General features: G+C 40.1%; 1 protein-coding gene across 1 annotated transcript in view; it reads left to right on the top strand.

Moving 5' to 3' along the window:
- Positions 1-12,945, top strand: part of LOC117497863 (filamin-B) — a 79,869-nt gene extending 66,924 nt beyond the window's left edge. Inside the window, 15 exon segments of the mRNA XM_034149896.1 lie at positions 2-119; positions 228-367; positions 369-426; positions 951-1,109; positions 1,580-1,702; positions 4,359-4,625; positions 5,097-5,234; positions 5,419-5,534; positions 8,702-8,834; positions 9,420-9,488; positions 9,491-9,602; positions 9,984-10,106; positions 10,108-10,196; positions 10,826-11,032; positions 11,556-12,945. Coding sequence (XP_034005787.1) covers positions 2-119; positions 228-367; positions 369-426; positions 951-1,109; positions 1,580-1,702; positions 4,359-4,625; positions 5,097-5,234; positions 5,419-5,534; positions 8,702-8,834; positions 9,420-9,488; positions 9,491-9,602; positions 9,984-10,106; positions 10,108-10,196; positions 10,826-11,032; positions 11,556-11,743 — 2,040 coding nt within the window. The 3' untranslated portion in view covers positions 11,744-12,945.
- Positions 12,946-16,428: the final 3,483 nt, after the last annotated feature.

Genomic DNA, 16,428 nt, shown 5'->3' with positions numbered 1-16,428 from the left:
GGCAGACTTCTCTCTGGACATTAATGAGACGGACCTGAGCCTGCTGACCGCCAGCATCCTGGCTCCGTCCGGCCGCGACGAGCCCTGCCTGCTGAAGAGGCTGGCCAACAACCACATCGGTAACACACACCACACAAACACACACACTCAGAAACTCTCCATCTTCTATTCCAACTTTCATTCCGTCTTGACTGTTAATCCCTCTACCCCCTCTCTCCTCCTCCCAGGTATCTCCTTCATCCCTCGGGAGGTGGGTGAGCACCAGGTCAGCATCCTGAAGAACGGCCATCACGTGGCCAACAGTCCCATCACCATCATGGTGGTCCAGTCTGAGATCGGAGACGCCAGTGCGGTCAAAGTTCACGGCGATGGGCCTGGTGGCAGGGAACCACCTTCAACACTCCAGCTTTGTGGTCGACACGCGGGAGGGCCGGTCAGTGTGGAGGCCGATTTGAATTATTTCTTCTTCTTTTTTTGCCATTTTGACGACATGACTATATTTAGACTTAAGTAGTGGCTTGACCACAGAGGGTTTACCATTATAATAATGTTTACATTTATTCATGTTTCCCAGAGGATGAAATTGAAAGAAAATGCTGAAATAAGATTTAGAACATGGTGAACATCATACTTGCGCAACATTAGCATGTTAGCATTTAGCTTTCCACCGTCTGCACATCACAGAAGTACTCGCATGTAGACTCTTATTCATGTGTTTGTTATAAACTTTAGGTCCTTTATCAGTAATAATATTGTATCTATTAAACTATTGTAATAACATTGTAATCACAAAGTTAATTCTGAGCTCTTTGGCTCGACCAAAAATCGTTTAAAAATGTGCTATATAAATAAAACTTGATTTGATTTGATTTTGAAATGCCTGTTTCTGCTGTTAGTGAGCCACTGTTAACATCATGTATCCGCGTGTTTGTGTGTGTGTGTGTGTGTGTATTCAGGTTATGGCGGCCTGGCTCTGTCCATCGAAGGTCCCAGTAAGGTAGACATCCAGACGGAGGACATGGAGGACGGGACGTGTGGAGTCACCTACTGTCCCACTGAACCAGGGAATTACATCGTCTCCATCCGCTTTGCAGAGGAACATGTCCCAGGTACAAAACAACATTTTTATTTGCTGTTGGTGAAAATAATATATAATTTGACTATAGGCAAATTAATTTGATAAAATGATTCCTCTTTGAAAAAGCTACCATAAATGTTAAACAATATTTTGATTGTGTTGATGTGAATAATTGTTCCAAAAAAACAGTATTAATGGGAGTAAAACTAATGTTAATGTAATCCGACTACAGAGTCGGGTGGGATTTAAAGGCCCCCATTGGACTATTACAAATATAAAATGCATATTTATTTATATACTGTGACAAAAAATATTTAAAAAATATGCAGTGTACCAGATTGAATCCATCAATTAGAACATTTGAAACTAAGCAAACAGACTTTTATAATCTTCATAGTTTCAGGATTGTTTAATGCCTAATAAAGAATATACTTTAATTACCCATAATGTGATATGTCTTTCAGAAGAATAATGTGTGTGTTTGTGTGTGTGTGTCAACAGGAAGTGCGTTTACTGTGCGGGTGACCGGAGAGGGTCGTATCCGTGAGAGCATCACCCGGCGACAGAAGGCGGCGTCTGTTTCCAGCGTGGGGAGTGTGTGTGACCTCAGTCTGAAGATACCAGGTACAGTACACACACACACACATACACACACACACACATACACACAACAAACACAGATCCTGGCAAAATAAATCTCCCCATACTGTAAATGAAAATGAGGATAATGATTCAGAAATGAACAGTCCCTGAACTTTCATTAATAATATTGCAATTGCCACATCAGTCAAAATAATCGCAAACTGATATTTTTCCAAATTGATAAGCCCTCATCCGATGGCTCATGATCAGACTCCCTGAAGGACAGGAGCAGTGGCTCTCATTTCTAGAGGGTTTCCCTGGTTCCTTAAAAAGTCTTAAAAGGCATCAAATGTATTCATAATAAACTGCAAAGACCTGGGAAGTAGGATTTTAATCGTTTTTTCTGAAGCTGCATTATGAAATCTCAAAATAAATGGTAGCATTTATGTAAAAACATTTTACTGAATACCTCTGAAATAAACATCATGCCGATCTGGATAGCAGAAAAGTCAGTGGAACGTTCCTTTGGTATTTGACTCCACTTAAAGGCAAAGAAATGTCTCCGATGTGTTGTATCCATCTCCTGTGAACAGCAGTGAGCGTTCAGCTGTTTTGTAAGTCAGAGAGAAAGTGTTCAGGTGGATCAGTTAGCAGCTCCTGATCTTTGGGATCTGAAACCTGACCTTCAGACTGAGCACTTCTGCGTCCTCGGAGCTGCTCCTCCTTTTCCTTTTCTAAAACCAATTCCTGTCTGAAATGTCTCTCTTTCTGTCTCGTACTGCTCTGGTGATGTTTGTCAGTTTTGTCTTTCACCCTTTCTTAATCTCTGATCTCCTTTACTCTTCTTCTATCCTTCCCTTTGTCTCACCCTGCATCCTTCTTCTTTAATCTCTGTTTTTACATTTTTCTCTCCTTATTTTTTTGTTTTCTTCATTTTGTTCCTTTCTTTTTGTCCTTCTCCTCCCTTTTTCTCCATCACTGTTCCCTCTTTTCCTCCTCAGCTTCTCCTCTTTTCCTCCTCCTCTGCCTTCTTCATTTCCTTCCTCCCCCTCTCCGTGTGTCCTCCTCTCTCTTCTTCCTCCAGTGAGCTGGTTCCTGCTGACCCTCTCTCGGCAGCAGCTCCTCTGTCCCCCCTCCTCCCGCTCCTTCTGCTCCCTCTGGTGGTCTGGAAGATCCAGCGGTCGAGGGGCTCGTTCCTCTGCTGTTGCCCAGGATCCGAGCCTCTCCCCTGGGCACGTGCGCCTCATCTCCGGCCTCTCCGGCCTGGTGCTGGGGGGGGGGAAGAGGCAGCAAGGGGGGTTTGGGTCGTTGATGCCCGCTGCTCAGTGGGTGGTGCCAGGGTGGAGGGTGCGTTGTTGCTCTGTGGCACTGTTTTCTTCAAACAATTTTCCACCTTTTAAAAAATATTTCCTGAAAAGCGCAATGTACTTCTACAGAGTGGAGACACTTTATTGTTTTAATACTTTTCATGCAGAATGTGCAACCACATTTTTTGTCAGCTTGTTCCGGTTAGAGTTACTATTAAATTACTTAATGCTGCTGGCTAGCTAATCTTTAATACTATATGAAATATTTTAGTTGATTTATTTATATTTTTATAATCCAAACCTCAAAAGTAACTCAAGCATTAAAATAAATGTACAGTAAAAAAGAAAAAGTACCTTACAATTTTTTTTTTACTTCTTTGGACTGTTTTCAGCTATATTGATGCTAAAACAAACACAGATTTAACACAAATCAGTTTTCTTGATTTTCGAACTGAACAAACATCCTCTTCAATGTGATAGCATTTATAATGATTTGCATTGAAAAAAAAGGAATATTAGACAATCTGTATTTACATTATTTTTATTGAACTTATCATATTATAATTATTTAAGGATCCATGCACAACTGTTTACAAAATGTATATTAAAAAAAATCTCAAGTAACCTGCCGCATATTTCAGAAACTCTGCTCTAGGGGGAACCGCCCAGTGTTTGTAACATAACTGCAACTGCTCTTCATTTCTCTTATCCTCACCCTATTTCTACTTGGATCATTCACCTGATTAACGTAATTCAAATCAAAAAGTACTCGTAATACAAAAATGCTTTTTTTGAAAAGCATGTAAAGGTGGAGCTAATATTTAATAACTTTATACTGCTGGCTAGCTTCTTCCATGATACTATATCAAATGTTTTTTTTTTTATTAATTTTTTTATTAATCATCTAAACCTACAAATTAAGTGGTAACTAAAGTTTTTAAGATAAATGTGGTGCAGCAAAAAGTAGGGCTGCTCAATTAATCGTATTTTAATCACAATTACGATTTTGGCTTGCAACGATTATGAAAACAACATAATCGAAATAAAACGATTATTTATTTTTTATTATTTTTATTTAATTTTGTATTGATTTATTTAAAAAATATATATATTGGTTTTTCAGTTGTAATCAACTGTTCAAAACATACTGTTAAAAATAAATAAATGGATGTTTTCAAAGTAAATGGATAATCGTTTTTAATAATCGTGATATCAATTATTGACCCAAATAATCGAGATTATGATTTTTGCCATAATCGAGCAGCCCTAGCAAAAAGTAAGTAAGTCAATTAAAAGTACCTCACAATTCAACTTTAGTACAGTTCTGGAATAAATGTACTTAGAGTAACAAAAATAATCCATCTGTATAATAACCCTCTTCCTGTGTGCAGCGATCGACATGCAGGACGTCTCCGCGGAGGTCTCCTCCCCCTCGGGGGCCCGCCAGCCTGCAGAGCTGGTCGCCGCGGGCAACGACACCTACTGTGTGCGCTTCGTTCCCACGGAGATGGGCGTGCACAGCGTGAGTGTGCGGTACAGGGGCGTGCACGTGCCAGGCAGCCCCTTCCAGTTCACTGTGGGGCCCCTGGGAGAGGGGGGGGCCGCCAAGGTGAGGGCAGGAGGTCCGGGACTGGAGGGAGCCCAGGCAGGAGAGCCAGGTACACACACACACACACACACACACACACACACACACACGCCATACACACACACACGACAATAATTGTACCGAAATACCCTGCCAGGTGTTGCAAACCCTTTTCCATTTAAAGTAAAACCTTGCCCAATAGTTGATAAACCCGGTTGTTTCACGATGATTCATAACGATAATAAACCAGACACAGAAATATCCGAGTTTTGCTTACCCTCTTTTTCTCAAGAAGCCCAGCAAACAACTAAACGGGTCATAAAAAATCATGAAATAGTATGCCTAGAAAAAAATCATAATTTACTTAGTATTTGATTTATTTATTTTTTAAATCATATAATATGTTTTCAAAAATGTCCCTGCCACTCCTCTCTGATGTGACTCCACCAGCTGTTCAGACCCCAGCAGGGAGAACTAAATGCTGCTTTTGCACATGTTCACTCTCACCCCCTCCCCTCTCTATCTCTCTCTCTCTCTCCAGCTGAGTTCAGTATCTGGACGAGGGAGGCCGGGGCCGGCGGTCTTTCCATCGCTGTGGAGGGTCCCAGCAGGGCGGAGATCTCCTTCGACGACCGCAAAGACGGGTCCTGCGGGGTCTCCTACGTGGCTCAGGACCCCGGTACAGAAACACTCACACAGTGTAGTCTGATGATTGTTCACTGATGCATTTCTTTAAGTTATATTCTTATCAACTTTTGTTGGTACTAAGTGTTTCTGTTTTCTGTTTGAGAAGCGATTTGGATTACATTTGATTGATTAATTTGTTTGATCGCTCCCCCCCCCCCTTCCCCCCTCCTCTGCAGGTGATTATGAGATTTCGGTGAAGTTTAACGAGCAGCACATCCCTGACAGCCCGTTCCTGGTTCATGTGGTCGCTCCAGCCAACGACGCCCGCCGCCTCAGTGTTACCGGCCTTCAGGTGAGGCACGAGGAGACACCCCCCACACCCTCTGAGGCTCAGTTGCATAAAAGTGTGATATCATGAGCACAACAATAAATCATGGGCGAAGATAGAAGATAGATATTAAGATTTTGAGTTAAAACACACACAGCTGGCTGATTTCATTCCACTTATTTTTTTAAATAAAGTTTCCTTTTATTTATTTTTGGAGTGATGTATTGTGAGTAATAGTAGCAAGTCTCATCCTCGAAGTTAAACAAACTCTCTGATTTAGCCCCCCACTATAATTGAGTTTCTCATTAAAGAATTAAAGCCCATATCAGTGGAACCTTTGCGTTGTTCAGATAGTCAGATAAGGTTTTTTGTTTCTTTCTTTATGCAACTGGCCTCATGGATGTGACCACAGCCAGGCAAACGCACCGCTTCTGTGTGAAGTTGACACCTCAATCTGAGAGAGGCACTAAAGGAAACCTTTGGGGATTTTTGGACACATTTTTAAGAATGAACTTAAGCTCTAACTTTAAGTTTCATTTTATTTTCCGCTAATTGATTATTTCATTTTCTAATGTCAGAAATCAGTGAAAAATATCCAAAATGATGTCTGCAATTGTCAGAAAAACTAATATGATCAGTTTACATGAACCAAAGAGTGACTGTTGATAACTGACCAATTATTGGATTTATTGACATTATTCAGTGTGTCAGTGAACTGATAAATACATTTTCTGACTCTACAAGGTCATCATTACATCATGAAATCAACAGATGTTCTTAACATATATTAAACACACTCACCTGATGAGATTAAATGATCATTAAACAAAAAAGGATTCCTCTTATATTTTTACAATAAACTTTTCATGACATTTAGTATTGACAATGGTCTCTAGAAGAAAGGGTCAGGAGGTGACTAATAATAATAACATATTAGACACTTTAGATTTACAGGTTCAAATAATTCTATATAACAAGAAAAGTTGTCTCCAATATTCATTTAAAAACATTTGGTCAGCTGATCTGTCCTCTCAGCTGATCTGTCCTCTCAGCTGATCTGTCCTCTCAGCTGATCTGTCCTCTCAGCTGATCTGTCCTCTCAGCTGATCTGTCCTCTGAGTGTTTTGCCTGGCTCTGGTCATCCCTCTTCTGTCTGGTGTGGAACTGCTGGTGTTTCTCTTGTGTTTCATTTAAAGGCTCTTAACAGCACCTTCATCATCTTCATCATCAGCTCTGGATGCTGAGCAATGGCAGACGGAGGCGGGCCACTCAGAACACCTGCTGAACTTTAGAGACCTAGTTTGTTTTTGATCTGTAGAAGATCCTCAGCTGGTTTAGCTACATCAGAGTCTTATAGTACAGTCATCAGTGTGAGTGTTGCTGCATCGCTTCTCCATGACAACATGCATTCATGGAAGATACCCTTTATCGCAAAACTAGATTAACAGGATCTTTGCACAGTGACAAATAAAAAACAGATATTATCATGAGGCTTAGATATGAACAGAGCCTTAGTTGTATTTTCATTTCATGATGTATAACATTAGGGAATAAGATAATGGCAACGGCAAGATAATATACAACAAGAATAGAACGCTGTTAAATCATAGTAAGTCATCATTTAATTATTAATGAATTGTTTTTTCAAAATTACTTTTGTTGAGACAACGGTCAATACTCCTATTCCTAGTTCTTAATCTATTATTAATTTCTACTAGAAGTTTGAGAAATATGATATTTAAATGTTTTTATTTGACTAAAGTAGGAATAAAAAGTATTCTTTGTTTTTATTTATGATAATGCATAGGCTATTACAACTAAGCCAACTGGTCAAATGTAGCATATCAAGCAGTTTTGGCATATTTGTCAATATTATTATTATTATTATTTAATAAGGTTACAAGATATCAGTCCAGAAATGCCAAAAATAGGTTAGAGGTCATTTAGAAACAGTGTCCTCATTACATAGTTTGTCCACTGGAGAGCATCAATGAGTAACTATATAGAAATTCAGATTTAGTATATAAATAAATACATTTTTTTGATGTAATTCTTTAAAGGTCCCATGTCATGGCCATTTCTACTGATCATAATTCCATTGTTGAGGTCTACTAGAATAGATTTACATTGTTCAATGTTCCAAACTCACATTGGTTTTCTCATACAGCATCTCTGTATAGTATGTGTATTCACTCTCTGTCCTACACGCCTTGTTGGAGCTCCTGCCCCCCCTCCCTGTGAGCCCACTGTGCTCTGATTGGTCAGCTCGCCCACTCTGTTCTGATTAGTCAACCACCGTTACAGCGAAACATCAGTGATTATGTGTTACAATGGCGTTTGTTAGCAACCAGAAAATGACACCAGTAATGACAAACAGATGAGAATGCTGCGTGGGGTCTGGGTGCCGTGTTGGCGGGACGTTGCGGGGCACGCTGAGCTGGATTACTGGTGTCGTTTCCTGGTTGCTGCGTGGGGTCTGCGAGACAGGGAGACAGCGCGGAGCTCAGCCTGAGCACACACACTGTGCTCCGAGTGTGTGTGTGTGTGTGTGTGTGTGCTCAGGCTGAGCTCCGCAGCGTTACGTCACTATGACCAGGAAGAAAAAAATTGTAAAATAAAAATCTCCAACGAGGCGTTCTGGAGCAGCATAGACAGGTCTTTTCTGTGTTAGAGTTTTACTCGCTACAGGGTGTACTTTGAGGGTTTGTGACTCTGCAGACCGTTTACATGCAGAAAAAGCTACATAACACACAAGGGGACGGGTAACAACCGGAGAAGCATGACATGGGCCCTTTAAGTACCAAATGTTAAGAGCCGGCAATGGCATTATCATCAAAACATGTTTCAATTAAAACTACTCACTAAATCTGAGATGGTTTACAGCATTTAACAGACTGTACTATAACACTGTACGACTGTAGATTTAACTCTTCAGATGCTTTTGAACCCTGTGGCTGCCTCTGTCTGCTGCAGCTGCACCACCTGGAGCTCAGGTAAGAGTGGAAGAACATATAGTTCAGAGAAATGATAGAACCAGAGCAGAGACAACAGTATCTGGTTTGTAGTATTCCCCTCTTTTATACAAACACACACTCACTTTGAAGTGTCTGTGTTTTGGAGTTTTGGGTTTTTTCTTCCTTGATGTTTCTCTTTCTGTCCCTGTACCCTGACTGTGTGTGTGACCTCGGTAGGAGTCTGGTCTGAAGGTGAATCACCCAGCATCCTTTGCGGTGCGTCTGAACGGAGCGCAGGGCAAGATGGAGGCCAAAGTCCACAGTCCCTCCGGAGCTCTGGAGGAGTGTGTGGTGACCGAGCTGGAAAAAGGTGTGTGTGTGTGTGAGCTTTAAGTGTTTTTTTTTATTGCATCTGTGGTGAAAGAAAAATCCTGTTCTGGAATGAGTTGAATAATTATCAGTATAGTTTGGTCTATAGCTGCTTTTAGAAGATATTTTTAGAACAAATGTTCAAGTAAAAATACTTCCTGTTAGGACTGGGAAATAACTATAATATATTACCCACTTTATTTATTCCACATTACTTGTTATTATTCATCAAAATTCTTATTGTGTAAATATTTTTCAAAGCATCAAGGGTCACCCTACAATATTGATATTGAGTTATTTGCTCAAAAATATCTTAATTTTAGATTTTCTTCATATCGCCATATGTCAACTTAAATCATAATCAGATGTATTGATTTGGGTTTTTATTAAAATAAATAAAACACTAAAGCTACTAAAAAACTAAAACATTTTACAGGAATAATAATCATAGAATAAGAATGACACATTTTCTCTGAAAAATTAAATACGTGAAATATATCAGGATTAAAAAGTGGAAGCGCTGTGCAGTTTGTTCTAAAAGAAGCCAGAACTTTGAATTCTCATAACTAAGTCCTCTGTCCTCCAGACAAGTACGCTATCCGGTTCATCCCGAGAGAGAACGGAATCCACACCATCGACGTGAAGTTCAACGGCTCTACATCCCGGGAAGTCCTTTCCAGGTCCGGGTCGGAGAGCCGGGACAGACCGGAGAGCCCGGCCTGGTGTCGGCGTACGGATCGGGGCTGGAGAGAGGAACACAGGTGGGAGAGCTTAGTGTCTGTTATTATTTCATATCAGAATAAATATATATTTTTAAAGGCCATATTATACATTTTAGGCTTCAGATACGCTCTTAAGTAACATTTAAGCACTTTTAAAGCACTTTGAACATTTCCTCTCCAAGGCTTTATCATCTAATCTAAATGTATATTGTAAATGGGAAATAAAAAATGACAGATTTATAATGTGCCCACAGCAATAAACATTTTTACTTTGTTTATTTCACAAGCCTTTGGTTTTAAATATGACTTTTATGTTGTGGCTTCCTCGAGCCTGTATGAAGCATTACATGCATTTTTCCATAGGGCGACAATCTGTGAGAATAACATTTTAACAAAGCGTTATTGTTTGTTTTAAATCTTGCAGGTAGCCAGTCAGAGTTCATCATTAACAACACTAAGGCTGGCCCCGGGGCCCTTGCAGTGACCATCGAGGGGCCATCTAAAGTGAAGATGGACTGTAAGGAGGTTCCTGAGGGCTACAAGGTGCACTACACCCATGGCTCCTGGAAACTACCTGATCAGCATCAAGTACGGAGGACCCAACCACATCACCGGCAGCCCCTTCAAAGCCAAGGTCACAGGTCAGTGAACGTCCTTGCACTCATCCACTTTAACCTTGCGATGCAAAACATTATATATGCATCTGAAATCAATAGGTCTGTTGAGTCTTTTGCATTATTCTTTCGGTGGAAAAATACAATCTGAAAATGTAAGTGTACATTAATGCTTTATTTTCTGTACAGCAATTACTAATTTGTGTCTCGAAACATCATGTGATTTTTTTTTTAATTGCCTTTTTGAGCACAACCTCAAGAAAGAAGTCATATTGTCATGTCATATTTAATATGAATACAATTCTAAAGTTATATACAATATTTTTCATCTAAATAGTTTAGTTTTTTAAAGTGAGAAATACGCTCGCTTGAATATATTCCTTGAAATTCTTGATTTACAATATAATCTTATATTTACAAAGTGTTTTGGTCCTTTTTTTATTATTGAAAATGGTATTCTATACTAAAATGGTATTGTTTCCATCTTATTATATTTTTAAAGATATTTTATCTAAATTGGCACAAGCTAGCTGACTCATTTTATGGAAAGTCCTGGTTTAGCAACTTATGACTTTTTTTCGGTCCTGCTCTGCAAAGCATTTAAAAAAACATTTAAAAAAACGATCTTACCTGATTTGTCTGTCTCCCTCTCTTAGGCGCTCGGCTGGTGAATGTGACCAACGCCAGCGAGACGTCCACCTTGACTGTGGATCCAGTGGTCAGGTCCAGCAGCAGCTTCTCCCAGAGTGCTTTGCCCCGGCTCACAGACTCTGATGCCAGCAAGGTGTCGAGCCGCGGCCCCGGCCTCAGCAAGGCCTTCGTGGGCCAGAGGAGCAACTTCTCTGTCGACTGCAGCAAGGCCGGTAAGTACGGCTCATGATCGATGGATTCTTTCTTCAGCTTTAGTGGTATAGCACTTTTCATACAGAGGATGCATCTTAAGAGTGCTTGAGAGTTTGGTGCAAAACACAACACAATCAGTTTAAGTCAGAGTATAAAATATGTTAGCACACATGCAGCGTGAGTACATGATACATACATGATTCCAGGGAATACAAGAAGGTCAAATAAATAAGAATACTTTATTTATGAGTTTCAAAACAGTTGCTCCTTTTTAGAATAAAATGAAATGTAAATATAATACCATAGAAAAAAATAGGTATGTTAACATAGAAAGCTAAAGTCAAAATGTGAAGTAAAAAATAATATAAAAAAACATTTTTGTACACAAAATAAGTTAAAGTAACAATTTGCAATAAAAAATAAAATAAAATAAATAAACACACCAATCCAAGGGTTATTGCTAATTAAAGCTAAGTTGAACGAAAACTTAAACACGTTTACCAACATTGATTGACGTGTAAACTTCCGCTCCTCTTCCTCCAGGTAAGAACATGCTCCTGGTGGGGGTGCTCGGCCCCCTGGTCCCCTGTGAGGAGGTTCTGGTCAAACACCTGGGCAACCTGCAGTACAACGTGAGCTACATGCTGAAGGAGCGGGGGTGCTACATCCTGGTGGTGAAGTGGGGCGACGACCACATCCCAGGCTCCCCCTTCCAAGTCAACGTCCCCTGAGGCAACCAATAAAAACACACCGTCACTCCTCCTGAACCATTGTGCATCCCTGTTTGAGTGGAAACACTCTACTGCAGATAATCATCCAATAAACAACTTGCTTACAAAGTTAAAGGGGTACACTTTGCCTTCAGATGTGTTCATTTCAAATCTCAAGTATAAAGGATCTGACACAATTGATTTACTTGCTAAAACTGAACTTGATAAAGGAGAGGAAAGTGTTAAAAAACACTTGTTTTAAACTAAAATGTTAAGGAACAGAAGTGAACACATCCATAAATGTAAGTTGGACCATTTTTCTGCAGTGAATCAGGGAAGCAAAATGGTAAAAGAAACTATAATCTGACCTAAAACTGGAGTCAAAATGATCTGATTTGGAAAGATAACTATCATCTGTTGATTTTTGCTGACCTGAAATTGACAAATTGTGCACTTGACGATAGTTTTTATACGTGATTGTCAATTAAGACGGCTTGACATTAGTTGGTGAGAACACAAAATGTTTCCAAAGTGTTAAAACTAGATTGGGCTCAGAAAGGTCAAACTTGGACAAGATGACTGGAATTACACAGCAATTGCCTCAGTTGACACAGTACCAGGAGCAAAATGAAAATGAGAGACAGACTGTATATTTAACCTGGACTTCTGAATCCTATCATTTTCTCTGACCAGTCAGATGCCTTTTCAGCAAAATGATGGAGTGCTGTGGATTTAAAAAATGATTTAACATCTCAATTTTAAGAACTGGAATTATGTTTTTTAAAGCACTCGATGCGTCGAACTGCACACGACTACTGATGTTTATTATTGATTTATTAGCTCCCACAATCCCTAAAGTACATAATGTTGCCACTACTACTACTTTATTATGTGCTTCATCTGTGGGTTCATCTCTTTGCTGTATTTTTCACATGAAAAGATCTGTTCCTCGGATCTGACCAGTATTTTGTGTTCGATTGTACTGCAAAGTCAATCAGTGCATACATTGCAAAAATATTACTCTACAATCAGATCTGAGCTGTCTTTATGTCTCCGATGTTGTTGCCTAATCATTGATACTTTTGATACTTAAGGGATGAGAGGATTTTTGTATTGTGGGAAAAAATTACTTCTTGTTTTTTTATTATTAGGGATTGGGTGTTTAATGTGAAACTAAACCCTGAGATGATGTACATTTGATCATTAAAATCAGCTGGAGCTAAGGAGGTTGTCTTCTATCTTTCATTTCCTGGCTTTTTTTAACATCCTTTATAAATATAATTCTACTTTAACTTAAAAAATATAAATTTACAATGCATGTCTTTCTTAAAACATAATAACTGATCAGGGGACAGATGTATACAGGAAAAGATGTGAACACCATTTGTCATGCATTCTTAATAATATTTTCTTGTCACAATATGCTGTTCAGGTCGATACAATCTTATAAAACTCATGTTGACTTCAAATGTAGGCTATGTCTTACCAATTATATTATAGTACGCCATTGAAATTTCCTTTTAAAATTCATAGTACAGTATCACACAAATATTTTAAATAAATAAAACCATAGTCTAGTACGCTTTAAATTAATAAATACTAAATACTAATTCTAATACAGCATGACTAACTAACTAAAATATCTGAACATAATATCCCCAAAAATCCTATGTATATAATAGTATTTATGTTAAGAATGTAATAAATATGCAATACATGATATAAATAGATACTATTTATAGTATGTCTTTACTAATGTATAATATAGTATAGTATGCCATACATCATAGAAATGTGTAGGAAAAAAAAAGAATAGTATTTTCATTTCATTTCAAACCTTTATTTAACCAGATTGGTCCCATTGAGATCATAGATCTCTTTTTCAAGGGAGACCTGCAGCATATAGGTTCCACATGAAACATAAAACAATAAAGGACATCATACATTATAGTATGCTTTAAAAATTCATAGTATTACATGAAAAATGTATAGTACACTGAAAAAACTGAAACGTTGACCTTAATTAAATGTATTATGTCAACAAATTACACATAACTGTATTAGGTTAGTTGAAAGAATTAATATTAAGTAAAAGAAAAGGTTCAACTTAACATTATTGCTTTAAACAAACTTAATAAAATGATGTGTAATTTGTTGACATAACACATTTAAAGTCAACGTTTCAGTTGTTTCTGTGTATGCCATAAAAAGGCATCATTTGAAAAAATGCAATGAAACAATCATAGTATAGTATTTCATAAAAATAAAAAAAAGTGTCTTATTAGGCTATAGTATGAAAAAAACATTATTTATAAAAATCTAACATAATATCCCATCATTACATTACATTTCATTTAGCTGACGCTTTTATCCAAAGCGACTTACAATAAGTGCATTCGACCAACAAGATACAAACTTGAAGAAAACAGAATCATATAAGTACATCAGGTTTCATAGAGCCAAAACATTTCAAGTGCTACTCAACTGGCTTTAGATAAGCCAGTCCTTTATTAGTATATAAGTGCTTAGTTAGTATATAAGTGCTTAGTTAGTATATAAGTGCTTTGTTAGTAATTCTATCGCTCGAAGTGGAGTCGAAAGAGATGAGTTTTCAGTCTGCGCCGGAAGATGTGTAAGCTTTCTGCTGTCCTGATGTCAATGGGGAGCTCATTCCACCATTTTGGAGCCAGGATAGCAAACCGACGTGTTTTTGCTGATGGGAACTTGGGTCCCCCTCGCAGTGCTGGTGCAGCGAGCCGTTTGGCTGATGCAGAGCGGAGTGCACGTGCTGGGGTGTATGGTTTAACCATGTCCTGGATGTAGGAAGGGCCAGATCCATTCGCAGCATGGTACGCAAGTACCATTGTCTTGAAGTGGATTCTAGCAGTTACTGGAAGCTAGTGAAGTGAGCGGAGGAGCGGTGTGGTGTGGGAAAATGTTGGCAGGTTGAAGACCAGACGAGCCGCTGCATTCTGGATGAGCTGCAGAGGTCGGATGGCACATGCAGGTAGACCAGCCAGGAGGGAGTTGCAATAGTCTAGGCGTGAGATGACGAGAGCCTGGACCAGAAGTTGCGTCGCTTTCTGGGTCAGGAGGGGACGTATCCTCCTGATGTTGTAAAAAGTGTATCTGCAGCAGCGGGTTGTAGCAGCGATGTTTGCTGTGAAGGACAGTTTGTTATCTAGGGTCAAACCCAGATTCCTTGCAGTCTGAGTCGGGGAAACAACAGAGGGGCCGATGTTGATTGTTAGGTCAAGAGTGGGACAATCTTTTCCCGGAAGGAAAAGCAGTTCAGTCTTGTCGACCCTCTCCAAGTTACCCTGTAGGTGCGGTCTTCGAGGTATGAGGTGAGGAGGGAAAGTGCAGAGCCTGAAACTCCAAGTTCCTGGAGAGTGCGAAGGAGGATCTGATGGTTCACCGTGTCGAATGCAGCAGACGGGTCCAAAAGGATGATGACAGAGGAGAGGGAGGATGCTTTAGCCGTGGGCAGTTCCTCAGAGACAGCGAGGAGAGCAGTTTCTGTGGAGTGACCTGCCTTGAAACCAGACTGGTGCGGATCCAGAAGGTTGTTCTGATGGAGATAACAGGAGAGTTGTTTAAAGACAGCGCGTTTTAGACAGGAACGGGAGGAGAGAGAGAGGCCTGTAGTTTATAACATCGGACGGGTTGAGAGTGGGTTTCTTTAGGAGAGGGTTTACTCTTGCCTCCTTGAGACTGTTTGGAAAGTGACCAGAAGTTAGAGAAGTGTTGATGAAATGGGTGAGAAACGGTAGAATATCAGGAGCGATAGTCTGAAGGAGGTTTGAGGGGATAGGGTCCAGAGGACAGGTGGTAGGACGGGCAGAGGTAATGAGGGTAAGAACCTCACTTGGAGAGAGAGGGGAAAAGGAGGTTAGTGTGTGGGTGAACGGTGGGTCTGGTGACCCAGTGGTGAGTAAAGGTGGGTCTGGAGACCCAGCGGTGAGTAAAGGTGGGTCTGGTGACCCAGCGGTGAGTAAAGGTGGGTCTGGTGACCCAGCGGTGAGTAAAGGTGAGTCGGAAAAAGAAGAGCGAATATCATCAACCTTTTTTTCAAAGTAGTTAACAAAGTCGCTTGGAAGAAGGGAGGAGGGGGAAGGGGCTTTGGGGGGTCAAGAGGGTGGAAAAGATAGAAAATAGTTTTTTGGGATTGGAATAGGAAGAATGGATCTTATCTTGAAAGAAAGTGCTTTTTGCCTGAGAGATCGAAGCAGAGAAAGAGGAGAGGAGAGATGATAGGTTAGGAGGTCGTCATGGTGTTTGGATTTCCACCATTTCCGCTCAGCTGCCCGAAGGATGGTTCTATTAGCACGCAGTGCGTCATTTAGCCAGGGAGCAGGAGGGGACTGACGAGCCTGCCGAGATGTGAGAGGACAGAGAGAGTCCAGAGAGGATGAAAGAGTAGAGAGGAGAGTTTCTGCAGCAGAGTTTGGAGGCAGGAGTTGGAACGAGTCAGAGGAAGGGAGGGCTGAGAGCACCGATGAGGCAAAGGTAGAGGGGGAGAGGGAACGAAGGTTACGGCGGACAGGTGCAGAATTAGAAGAGATTAGTTTGTTATGTTTGGAAAGGGGTAGAGCGAATGAAATGAAAAAGTGATCGGATGTGTGAAGTGGGTTTACAGAGAGGTTAGAAGTAGTGCAGTTCCTTGAGAATATGAGATCAAGGACATTGCCAGCTTTATGAGTTGG

The sequence above is a fragment of the Trematomus bernacchii genome, unplaced genomic scaffold (genome assembly GCF_902827165.1).
Source record: "Trematomus bernacchii unplaced genomic scaffold, fTreBer1.1, whole genome shotgun sequence".
NCBI lineage: Eukaryota > Metazoa > Chordata > Actinopteri > Perciformes > Nototheniidae > Trematomus > Trematomus bernacchii.
Note: the sequence above shows the minus strand (reverse complement) of the source record. Positions and strands in the feature narration are given on the sequence as shown.